Source organism: Sinocyclocheilus anshuiensis, unplaced genomic scaffold (assembly GCF_001515605.1).
Source record: "Sinocyclocheilus anshuiensis isolate Anshui unplaced genomic scaffold, SAMN03320099.WGS_v1.1 scaffold166, whole genome shotgun sequence".
Taxonomy (NCBI): domain Eukaryota; kingdom Metazoa; phylum Chordata; class Actinopteri; order Cypriniformes; family Cyprinidae; genus Sinocyclocheilus; species Sinocyclocheilus anshuiensis.
In genome coordinates, this window is record NW_015546050.1 from 1,477,598 (window position 1) to 1,490,026 (window position 12,429).

Here is a 12,429-nt window from a genome sequence, read left to right on the forward strand (position 1 = left end):
TATATATATATATATATATATATATATAGGTCAGTGGTCCTTGGCTTGGTATTGTTGGCAGAATTCGGCCCTCAGCGAAAACTAATTGAGGATCCCCGTTCTAGCGGTTTCCAGGGGTCTTGAGTAACATCTCCAAACATGGGCTGGGACTTCCCTTGGTAATACACTCCTTCAGACAAGAGTGGAGGAGTTCACCTCGGAGATTCAAACAAAGGAGGGTGGGATTCATTTCTAGGGTCAAGGGCCAAGAAGACATCACAGAAAAGACAATAACCAGAACACAGTGAGATTTCTCAGACAAGGACAGGCAAGATATGCTTTCATTACTTTCCTTTATTTAAATTTAAGAAAAACAGAAAGAAAAGAAATGCGTGCTTAATCACTACAGTGCATGAACAACATGGGAAAACAAACACTCAAATGGTCTTCCCTTATCAAAATTCCTGTAAGCTTCTTTTCAAGGCTTCTTCCATCTCTGCAAAATGAGAATGCAAAAATTTGTAAAAAAATATATTTAAAAAAAAAGGTTACTTTTTTTTTTTTTAAACAAACCTCATTTATAATAAATGGAAAGATCAAACAAACAAACAAACAAACAAACTGTTGTATGATTTGTGGGTCTTTCAGCCAGTGATTACTCAAACTAATGTGATGCTGCAGTGACAACATTCAACATCTGTGTGCTTACACCCAAACCTTAAAACAAAACCCAGCACCATACATGTGCTTATGAAACCTGCCTAAAATCCCATCTATTACAAGAAATATCACACTGAGCCAAAGCTCCATAAATTGAAACATACCCACAATGATAATTCTGTTCATGCATGCAAAGCTGGCAAAATAAACATCGGATTGATGAATGAACAGCATACTCTCTCAATGAGCTCTGACATACTATAAAAACACATTTCAGACTCTACACTGCTCAGAAATAACAGAAATATAAGATTGTTAGTAGCAGTATTACATAAATATGTCAAGATGAACTTATTACCAATATCCAGCTCTTTTGATTTCTTGACCTCTTCTGCACTCAAAGCCAAAGCCAGTTTCATGTCCTGATCAAATGCACCTAAGGAGAAATATAAACTGGAAATTAAAGGTGCTGTATGTAGGATTGACACCGAGTGGTTGAACTAGGTATTGCAGTCCAAATTAAAAATATTGGTGAGGGTTTTTTCCCGGACCCTCGGAAAAGGTTTTTTTTTGCCAGATTGACGACACCAACAAGAACGAGCACACTTGACGATGAATTAAATGAAACACGCTGTGTTTTCCGCCAACTGGCAACCCAGGGTCCCGAAATACAATTGGGTAAACTGGCAGTGGGCGGGTTTCACAAACCAAAACAGACCGACATTCCGGCCCGGAACGCACATTTTCAAAGGAGAATAACTGACTGTAGCATTGTTTTTCAGATAAACAAGTATGCTAACTTAGCATGTTTCTTAAATATCTGCAAACATATTATGGTATTTTTATGCTTTAGTACAGTCAAAAACTTACAGCACCTTTAAATATTACGTTTCCATGTACTTCGTTGATTTGCTGATATTTAGTTGAATCATCACAGTACTAAATTGAAACATAACATTGCAAATCTAAACTGACTAAAGTTCCACTTCTAGACAAAATAAATAAAAAACAGTGGAAAGTGAAAACCTACCATCGTCTTTTTTAACATCAAGAATACTTGAGGTAATGGCATTCTTTACGTCTTGAAACTTCTCAGCTGAAAAAAAAAAAAAGTAATTAAATTTTTGTATATTCATATTATATACGAGACTAATTGAGACATACATACATACATACATACATATACACATATATATATATATATATAATATGATACTTATTACGCAAAGGCCTAGGAAAGTCATGAAAGCTATGAAATACCATAAAAGAAAGTATGGGAATTATAAAACATATGAGAAACATGATATTATGCAGACTGGTAGAGTACATTTATTGATCTATAATTCAGCTGGAGTCATCATTAAGAGGGAAAACAAGCCTGTAACTCGATATCCATCCAGATACTAAATGGAAACCTCACCATTACTCTGAGGGAAGATCTCCTTGGCATTTATTATGCTGGTGGTGGCGGCCGGTTTCTCATCTGTACTGTTGGGTCGGGAAGAAGCGCAAGGTTCTGACTGGCAGTGATGCTTGTGGTAGTGTGAATGGAAACTGGGTATATCTTTGTGGCTCTGTGAGCAAACCGTGCACAGAACATCAAAACCTTTCTCATTGCCCTGGGTCTTGTGTGTCAGGAGGATGTGCGTCTTCATCTCGGCGTAGGTGGGCGTGTTTTTGTCGCACTGGCGACAGCAGTAACTGCATTTATTTTCGGTGGCCAACTGTTTCATGCATTTTGTGAATATAGGTTTCCTTTCCTCCCTGGATTTCTCAGAGCCCATGCAAGGACAAAGTTGCTCATGGCTTGTACTTGCTATCGGACTCTCAACGGTGTTTTCCGTGACTGCTTGGGAAACATTCTGAGCCACTTGCAAGCAGTAGTAATCTTGGCTGTGCAGACTATTGTAGTGCTCCAGAAACTCTGCCTCGGTGTCGTACATCATGCTATCGCACAGCCCGCAGAAGTAGCGCAGGACTATGTCGTCACCATGCTCATTGGCGCAATGCCGCCGCAGGGTGGAGTCCTTGAAAAACTTCTGCGGACAGTGGCCACAGGCGAACCTCTGGAAACTGTGGCTGCTCAAATCGCTGCAGTGTTTCCGCACCGCCGCCTCAGACTCGAAGAGGTCTTCACACATCCGACAAAGCCAAGACTCGGCTTTGGGAGGCGGGACACAAGAGGAACTGTCCGGCCTGGTCATTTCGGTTTCCGCACTGGTAGACGGTTTGGGGGACATACTGGACAAGACGCAGTGGTCTGCTGTGTCTTCTCTTTCCTGGTAGTAGCTGTGCCCTCTGTGGCTTACACCAACATGGGCCATCATGTCTTCCATCCTCGGCATCTCCACCTTGCACTGTCTGCAGTGGAAAAGGAAGTTGGACAAATGAGCACCACCGTGGAACCGGCTCATGTGCAAGCGCGTTATGGACAATTCGCCCATTAGCTTGCCACAGACCGCACATTTGTGAAAGATCTGATTGGCAGCTTGGAGGTGCTTCCTTGCTTGATCCTCCTCTGTGAAGCGTAGGCCGCACTCACAGAACCAGGCGAGCTGTGACCATTTTCTTGATTCGACTTGGGAATCTAAGCTGGCCAGTGTTTTTCGCTTAGCTGAAGGCCCGTCTGAAACGCTCCCACATGCCGTGGCCTTCTGAACTCTTTGGATTTCACAGTAGTTGCTGTAGTACAGAAGGGCCCTGTCCATACTGCTCACCCTCTTCACCTCATGTTTCAGGAGCTCTTTGTGCTCCTCCATCTGACCCAAGCTAAAAAAAGGTTTGGGGCATGAGGAGCAACGACCCATGACTGCCATCGTCCTCATGATGTCAGCCATGCTTTGATCAGCAGTGACAATAGCACAGCCATTATTGCAGTGCACACTGGGAAACAAAACAAAAGCATATAATATTTAGTGCACAATAAAAAAAAAAGACCTCAATAGCTATGTGTTCGTCCACATATTTTTATGCACATTTTTGAATATCGCATAAAAAAGCACTGGATGTAAATGTCAAGATGTGTGTAAAATCTTAAAATATGCATTAAAAACCTATGCACTCAACTGAGCTGGATAATTTTTTTTTATCCAGTGAGAAAACATGCGCATAAACTATGATGAAACACATTTACTGAAGAAGTTCCTGGATGCTCAACCAAACTCATGCGACTTTGCCTCAACAGATCATGTGATTGGATAAAAGGACGAACCAGCGGACCGATCTCATTGCACACAATCTCAAACGTTACCTTAGCGAAAGTCCGTCATCAAAATGAACATCATCCAGCTCCAAATGCAAGACGACATGACAGTTTATTGCTTTCGTCTGCACGCTCTGAGGTGCGAGTAATTTATGATGTATGAAAAAAGAGCCACATGCTTCCCCAGTTGCAGTAACTTTCATTTTTATTATTAAAACTTTGCTTAAGTTTCCCAGAAAGTGACGATTTTGTTCTCTAGAACACATGGGATGGAAATGGTGCTTTATTCGCAAAGATTTTATATGATATTCTAATTTTCCTCATAAGTTAAATTCGCAGCTTTGGATGGAAACATAGCTACTGTTGCATGTTAAAGGAACTATATGGACGGGAGTGAACACAGTGTACGAAATACTAAGAAATTGCATTGTGGGATATTCTTCACAGTCGGTTCTGTTGTATAGACCTTATTTTGGAATAGAATAGGTCATCCTGGAAACATGCATAAAAATGTGCATACTGTGCACAGTACGCTTACTACTGAAATAGCAAGAGAAGGGCCAGTGTTGCCACTGATTAGTGCAAAACAAATATAGTGCACATGTGTGACCTACGTGTACAAAATACGTGGGTTACAAAAAACAGCCCGTGCACGTACTAGCATGCTCTGATGGAATTTGCGTCACCTCACGTATGCGTAAAAACCAAAGTATATTTTGGGCTTTAAAGAAAGTGGGTCACCCCCACATGGTGGCTGCCATGTTGACATCACATGACCAGCACATATTCTCAATGCATCTCATTAATTCAGACAATATAGGGCTATTCCCACTTCAAATCTGTTAAACCAGGGCTGTTCTTTTTGGGGGTTTGTTATGCAAGAAATACACAGACAATAACCAAGACAGGCATTATTTCTTCAATAAAACAAGAGCATTAATATTAATATGGTTACAGAATTATTATCAGATATATATGCCATCTATCTTGGAAACCATCTACTTAAAGGTGGGATAAGCGATTTTTCAAAAACGCTTTAGAAAACCGATTCGGGCCGAATAACAAAACAAACTTTGTAGCCAATCAGCAGTAAGGGGCGTGTCTACTCATGATGTGGAGGAGAGAGCGTTCAGTCCAAGCCAAGCGACAGAAAGAGATGGCGGATAAAAAACAAGAGGAAAACGTCTGCGGAACAAAAGAAGGCTTAAGGCAAGAAGTAGGACCCGTGTAAATATGGGATCAGCTTTCCAGCGCTGGAGAGAACTCAAGGAACGGAAGGCCTGCGATCGGACGCCGAGGTTGCTTTGTTTCTTCTCGATAGGGGAGTAACACCGTGTCTGCGCCGCACCTGCTAAAGTCTGTTTAGTACACTGGACGCGACAAAGCGACCGTTGAAAATCATTTGAAATTTGTGTCAATATGTCATGAATAGAATGCAGCAGCAGTTTTCTGTTAGGGATTTATCGTGTCGTATCCAGTGTAGACCATATAGATATGTATATACTGTATATCTATGGTGTAGACCGCATCACTGATTATAAGTTCTATAGTATTTTGTCGCGCCGCACCACTCACGTCCGGTGTAGACACAGTGTAACATTGGTTTTGCTTTGTTTCACAGAAGTTGCCTGGGTTGCGTACGTATGTGTGGGGTGGAGCTATCAAAATAGGGGCGAGACACTTTTGGGGTAGGGGCGTGTTTGTTTTGGTGATTTCAAATGTCAACATTGGCTACCAGAAATCACTTACCCCACCTTTAATTTTCAAAATGTTTTGTTGTTTTCCCCTTATTTAATGGCAACTACAGACTTTATATTATTAACATCAGTTTCTTATTTTTGCTGTTCTGTCAGTCAAATGAAAAATTAAACCTGGGTCATTCTAAACCCTGGGTTATCCTTTTGCTTAAGACTTTTCGGATCTTACAATAAACTAAGCAATTCAAAGAGGGTCTTCGCACCATTGGTACTCAGGCCCTAAAATTGAGTGCACCTTTAACATGCATACACATGCATCATGTCAGATGGACTGAGAAAAATAAAACTTGAATCAGAGAAACACCAATATAAACTTACTTGAAGTGTGCTCTTGCCTCCATATGTGAGGAGAGCACCGTAGAGCAGGCTGTGCATTTGACGGTGAAGTCAACGTCCTTACAAAGAGCGATTAAACGGTTCTTCGCGTACCGTGGAACTGGTATAGGCACGCTTAATGGTTTTATCTCTGAAATTCAAAACATTACATTAGTAAAATGGTAAAGAAAAGGAAACAAAACAGGAATCGTTCAGAGATACAGGATGATCAGCCAGTCCTAACAATACCACAAAACAGCTGGAAACAATGAGTCTGGTGAATGTGCGATTCGGATTTGATTGCTGAAGACCACGCACCACAGAGAGTGACGGACTGAGTGAAGTGTTTTTTTGCAGATATGTGCTCAAGGCATTCGTCCTTGATGTTGAAGAGGAGGTAACAGGCAGGACATGCAAAGCAAACAATCAGCTGATAGCTCTGGGAACGGCTGTGACCATCAGTGTCCGGGAAAGACACCTACAGATGACATCAAGCAGAAGAGACAAAAGCATGGCTTACATGCCACTTCTTTTTTATATAATTTCTATCATAAGACAATAACGTAAAAACTTAGATTTTCCTATAGATCTCTTAAGATAAAGTGTTCCATCTTAGTTCTGGTCTTAAAGGAATAACTCACCCAAAAATGAAACATTACTCATCCTCAGGCCACCCATGATGGGAGATTTGGAGAAATGTATTAATACATCACTCCAGTCAATCAGTTAATGTCTTGTGAAGTTTAAGAAAAAAAAACGTATTAAAGCGTTTTAACTTTAAACCATCAATTCTGGCCAAAATATCAGTCTATAACCCTTAATAATACTTTCTCCAGTGAAAAAGTCCATCCCCTGTTGTTGTCTCGCATCAAAATCCACCCACGTTTGTTAGGGGTGAAGCACCAAAGGTGCTTAGGCATCCGTTAGGTTGTCTATGGAAGTCTATGGCCGCCCATAGAACCGCTTGTGGGAAAGTTATGAAATTTGGCACACAGATAGAGGACAGTTTCAATATTAACCATAGCAAAACCAACAGGTCCAATTTGCACTCATATTTCTGCTAATACCATTTGAACCGTAAGGTCTAGAAGTAAAATTGTGACCCTCTCTGTGAAATCCAGGCTAAAGTCTCAAAATCTATATGAGATAAGCATCAAAGTTTGATTTCAACCATTAATTTCACTATGATTTTAGTCTTATGACTCAGTAATAAAGATATCAATGTTACATTTTCACAGAATGTTCTTTACCTCATGAAGGATGATTTTACATAGAAAACAGTAAATCACCAAAGAATGACTTTAGCTGGGTTTTCACAGACAGGGTCACAATTATTTTTTCCTCTGATTCCACACCAAAATGTACATTTCTACAGGTCAAGATTTTTCGCAATTTTGAATTTTGTGAAAAAAAAATGTTTGAACTCTTTTTTTGAACTCATCCTAGACGGTTTGTCTGACTTTCACCAAAAGTGGCTCAGATCATCTTCAGACAATGCTGGCAAAAAGTAATCAAAATAGATAGACCTGTCTGATAGACCAAACCGTTCTTGTAAAGCAAGTTAACAAATTTGAAGTTTGTGCAAAAATGGACCCGAGGCTATATCTCCGCTACACTTTAGCAGATTCTGACCAAATTTGGTATGTATTATGACATGCATGACCTGAGGGCACACGAGTAGTTTCGGCTTACTGGACAAAAGATTAAAAAAAATTTAAAAAAAATTTCTGCTTATAACTTCTGACCAGTGTGGCCAAAAATCATAAGATTGGTCTTGTTAGATTTGGAACAACATACCGAATCTAACATTACCTAATTTTCATTTGTCTGTCTTTTTGGGCATTGGGCATTTTGAGTTTAGTAGTAAAATGCTGCATCAACAAATCTTAACAGGGCTGGACAAAAGATTAAAAAAATTAAAAAAAAAATTCTGCTTATAACTTCTGACCAGTGTGGCCAAAAATCATAAGATTGGTCTTGTTAGATTTGGAACAACATACCGAATCTAACATTACCTAATTTTCATTTGTCTGTCTTTTTGGGCATTGGGCATTTTGAGTTTAGTAGTAAAATGCTGCATCAACAAATCTTAACAGGGTTCTCCAACACTACTCCTGCAGAGATACTATACTGCAGAGTTCAGCTTCAACTCTAATCAAACACACCTGAACCAGCTAATCAAGGTGTTCACGGCTACTAAATTACAGATAGGTGTGTTGAAGCAGAGTTGGAACTTAATGCTGGGTACACACTAATGCCCGGTTCAGACTACACTATTTTAGCCCGATTTTGCCACGATTTGCTTGACGTAGGGTGTCGTGGGGATTCGTAAACGATCGTTTCAGCACGTGTAGTGTGTCATAGTGGACGACAACCGTGTGTAGTCTGAACCCGGCATAAAAGATTTTTTAAATCTTACAAGATCTTCAAAATGTGAGAGACCACAAATATGAGGACAAAAAATCCTAGATTTAACCGTTTTGCTCCTATAGTGCGTGGTGTGCCGCGATGTTCCCCCCACACATCAGGATTTCTGAACATGTTGAATATTTACGATTCACGATCGGGGCGCCTCCGACGTTCTTCCGAGCAGATTCAGTCACTCTTAACACACCTCACACCACAGGAATATCTGATAAGATAATTATTAGAACCACCAAGATAATCGGGACATTACCTAGGATTGTCGGAAGGGGAGAAATCGGCCCGAAATCAGCCCGATTATCTTGTGGTGTGTACCCAGCATAAGTCTGAAGGAAGGTAGCTCTTCAGGAGCAGGGTTGGAGAACCAATCTGAGAGCAACTCTGAGCAAGGAAAAGACAAAAACTTTTATGAGGAGGCAGGGCTGACCACATTCTTTTGAAGACTGTGATTGGTTGTCCAAGAAGAAAAAAAATAGAGTGCTTTTAAATAGGGTTTATTATAAGCCTCAACTTATTCTATTTTACTCTAATCACACACACACACACATACATATATATATATATATAGAGAGCGAGAGAGAGAGAGAGAGAGAGAGAGAGAGAGAGAGCTTACACATACTGGTGGATTAACCATTACAGAAACATAATACAAACACGAAATTTGTCACTAGGAGCAACTCTTTGCACTAAGAATTTTCATGAATACGGGCCCTGGTCTTTACTGAGTAATTAAAGGCAGCTCCTCAGCTCATCATTTTACCTCTGTTGTGCCTTAATTGCTGCTTGCAGCTACATTTTAGAACTGTTTCTGCTTGTAAATGGTGTTTGATCTGTGCATAATTCTCTCCTGATATGACTTTTTCACAGAAGAAAGCATTATAGATATAGGACTCTTTGGTGAGCAAGTGATGTAATGCTACATTTCTCTGAATCTTTTTTGATGAAGAAACGAACTCATCTATTTTGGATGACCTAAGGGTGAGTACATTTTCAGCAAATTTTCATTTTTTGGGTGAACTACTCCTTTAACAATTTGAGTGGCAATGCATTCAGACTTCGATGTTTTCAAGTATGACAACAACAACTGGCCCATTTAATTGAAAGGGCCAGAGAGGGCATTAAAACACTGCTCTTTACTCATCTCACTCGAACAAAACACAGCTCTGTACTTCTCAAACTGCATCAAAACACATGTAAACAAATGCATATTAGCCCGCAACATTAACATTTCTATGAATAACGCTCTCACTCATGGGTGATATTTAACTTGTAGAGCTTCAATGATAAGCACATTAAATTACACAAACAATGCAAATGGGTTTTGTGAAACACTGCGTCTGGGTTTGACTTATGAATAAATTATCCATACAGAATGTCAGGTTTCAGAAATCACACAGAACAAAATGAAACCGTTATATCAGCATCACTGAATAAATGTATTAATGTTTTTTCAAAAAAGAACTCTATTAAACATTTAATTAAAAAATGCATTAACATGTTTACTTTGAAAAATACAGGGGGAAAAATATTATGACCACTTTATAACATAAATAATCATAAAGATGAAAATATTGATAAAAATGAAAACCTTAGACTCCACGTGGTTCTTCCACGCACATTTGGAGTGAAAGTAGTGCCCACAGGCCACACAGGCATAGAAAGCAGCGGGGCTGCCTCTCAGCGTAATCGTGGGATCACAGGGTGAATGATCAAACCTGGCAATAAAAAGTTAAAGTGGGTCAAACAGACCTCAACCGCATCCCCCTAAAAATCTGAGCAATTTCTGAACTTGTACCAAGTACCTTTTAAGATGACCCTGAATCAAAGGAACATTGTCATAGACTCTGCCGCAGTTGATGACCGGGCAGGTTTGAGGAGAAGATTGTGCTGCAGCGGGAGCCGATCTGCGCCTCCACAGTGAGCTGGAGTTAACGGAGCCTGGCTGTAAACCTGAGCAATCCAGAGAAAGTGAGCGGAAGAACCAACCATACACACATACACTCTATTAGTGGAAATAATACAGTTAGAACATTACAGACCTGGCATTTTTAGCCAAATATCCACACAGCGCTTGGCATCACTACTGCCACTATTACTATGGCTGACCGACAGCTCGTGCCGCCCATGTGCTTGCTGTGAATTTATTTTCTCCTACAATACAAATCACAAAATACAGTTGTAATCAATGGCATTTATCCTAAACATGCACCGCAAGTCACCTTCATTTCTATAGCGCTTTATACACTACAGATCGTTTCAAAGAAGCTTTACAGTGATAAGCAGGCAAATGATTCGATCCTGCTGTAAAGCAGCTCTAAAAAGACAAAAGTAAACAGTCATTAGTAAGTTCAAATCAGTTAACAGCCCAACAGGGATAGCCCAGTTTTCCCAGCAGCCTTGGCTCCATTTTTATTTTTCCAATTCATTTTCTATATCAGCACTTAAAAGAACAGTTCACCCAAAAATGAAAACTCACATCTAAGATGTTAATACGTTTGTTTCTTAATGGGAACAGATTTGGAGAAATGTAGCATTGCATCATTTGCTCACCAATGGATGCTCTGCAGTGAATGGGTGCCGTCAGAATGAGAGTCCAAACAGCTGATAGAAACATCACAATAACCCACAGCACTCCAGTCCATCAGTTAACCTCTTGTGAAGCAAAAAGCTGCGTGTTTGTAAGAAACAAATCCATCATTAAGACGTTTTTAACATCAAACAGTTGCTTCCGGCTAAACAATGAGTCCATAATCCATAATAACGCTTCCTCCAGTTAAAAAAGTGGTCTGGTCTGAATCAGGAGAGAAATCTGCACAGATCAAGCAGTGTTTACAAGCCAAAATAGTCCAAAATAGTTGATGTTTTGAATTTTGATATGAAAGGACAAGAGAGCATAGACTTTTTCACTGGATGAAGTGTTATTATGGATATTGGACTCATATTTTGGCCAGAAGCGGCAGATTAATGTTAAAACACCCAAATGATGGATTTGTTTTTTTACAAACACGCCGCTTTTGGTTTCTCAAGACATTAACTGATGGACTGGAGTGCTGTGGATTACTTGTGATGTTTTTATCAGCTGTTTGGACTCTCAATTCTGACGGCACCCATTATTGGGGAGCAAGTGATGCAATGCTACATTTCTCCAAATGTGTTCCCATGAAGATACAGTGTCTTAGTCTTGAGTGATGGTACGTGCAACTATGCATTTTTTTTTTATTCTATAAGGATTGAGAAAAGTCAAACCTTAAAAGCTTTGCACTTTTCACGCCTCTCCAGTTTTTCCACAGCAACCTGACGTGCCAGTCTGTCCAGTGTGGACATAGCATGAGCCCTCTGCTTGTCAACCTGCTCCTCAATCTGAGCATTGCATTTAAAGCACATCAGGGACAAAACAAGAACATTTAAACACAAAAATCTGATGCCATTTATGCATGTAAAAACAAATAAATATAATATACAATAAATAGTTTGCCCACAAATTATATATATAATTTTTTTCATCCGTGAAAGAATATATTAATAGATTGCCAGAGCTTTTTTTTTTTTTCTTTTTTCTTTTTTTTAAATACAATGAAGAAAGATGGTAATTGACTTGCATCCACATTTACACCTTGCAGACATCAGTCACACAACAAGGCGTTTCTATAGGGTGGGGGGAGGTGTGCCTTAAGGGGGGAGGAGCAGGAGAGTGAGAACTGGTTTGTTGTTTCCGACACCCTTTCTTCCCTTTTGTCCTTCTCATCTGCCTCCCAATAAACACTACAGTATCAGAAAAGGTGTCTATAAGAGCCGTGCACTATAAGTTATTCACTATTAAATGAGCCAAGTTTGATTGATGCCAAATATCATTTGATCTTCCATGGATTGTGATGCAATTGAAATGCAAATGGAAATGTAAGACCACCACCATTTACATGGCATTTCTGCATCTGGTAGATGCTTTAAAGAGGTCATATGATATTGCTAAAAAGAACATTATTTTGTGTATTTGGTGTAATGAAATGTGTTTATGCGGTTTAAGGTTCAAAAAACACATTTTCCACATACTGTACATTATTGTTTCTCCTCTATGCCCCGCCTTTCTGAAAC

The 12,429-nt window shown here is 39.7% G+C and overlaps 1 protein-coding gene across 1 annotated transcript in view; it reads right to left on the reverse strand.

Moving 5' to 3' along the window:
- Positions 1–343: 343 nt before the first annotated feature.
- The window catches only part of LOC107699168 (E3 SUMO-protein ligase ZNF451-like), a 13,434-nt gene continuing 1,348 nt past the window's right edge, over positions 344–12,429 (reverse strand). Inside the window, exons 4-13 of the mRNA XM_016500362.1 lie at positions 11,584–11,697; positions 10,377–10,488; positions 10,140–10,287; positions 9,926–10,052; positions 6,232–6,391; positions 5,917–6,064; positions 2,060–3,522; positions 1,670–1,735; positions 998–1,075; positions 344–475 (exon numbers count right to left, since the gene is read on the reverse strand). Coding sequence (XP_016355848.1) covers positions 435–475; positions 998–1,075; positions 1,670–1,735; positions 2,060–3,522; positions 5,917–6,064; positions 6,232–6,391; positions 9,926–10,052; positions 10,140–10,287; positions 10,377–10,488; positions 11,584–11,697 — 2,457 coding nt within the window. The 3' untranslated portion in view covers positions 344–434. The remainder of the gene's footprint in view (positions 476–997; positions 1,076–1,669; positions 1,736–2,059; positions 3,523–5,916; positions 6,065–6,231; positions 6,392–9,925; positions 10,053–10,139; positions 10,288–10,376; positions 10,489–11,583; positions 11,698–12,429) is intronic.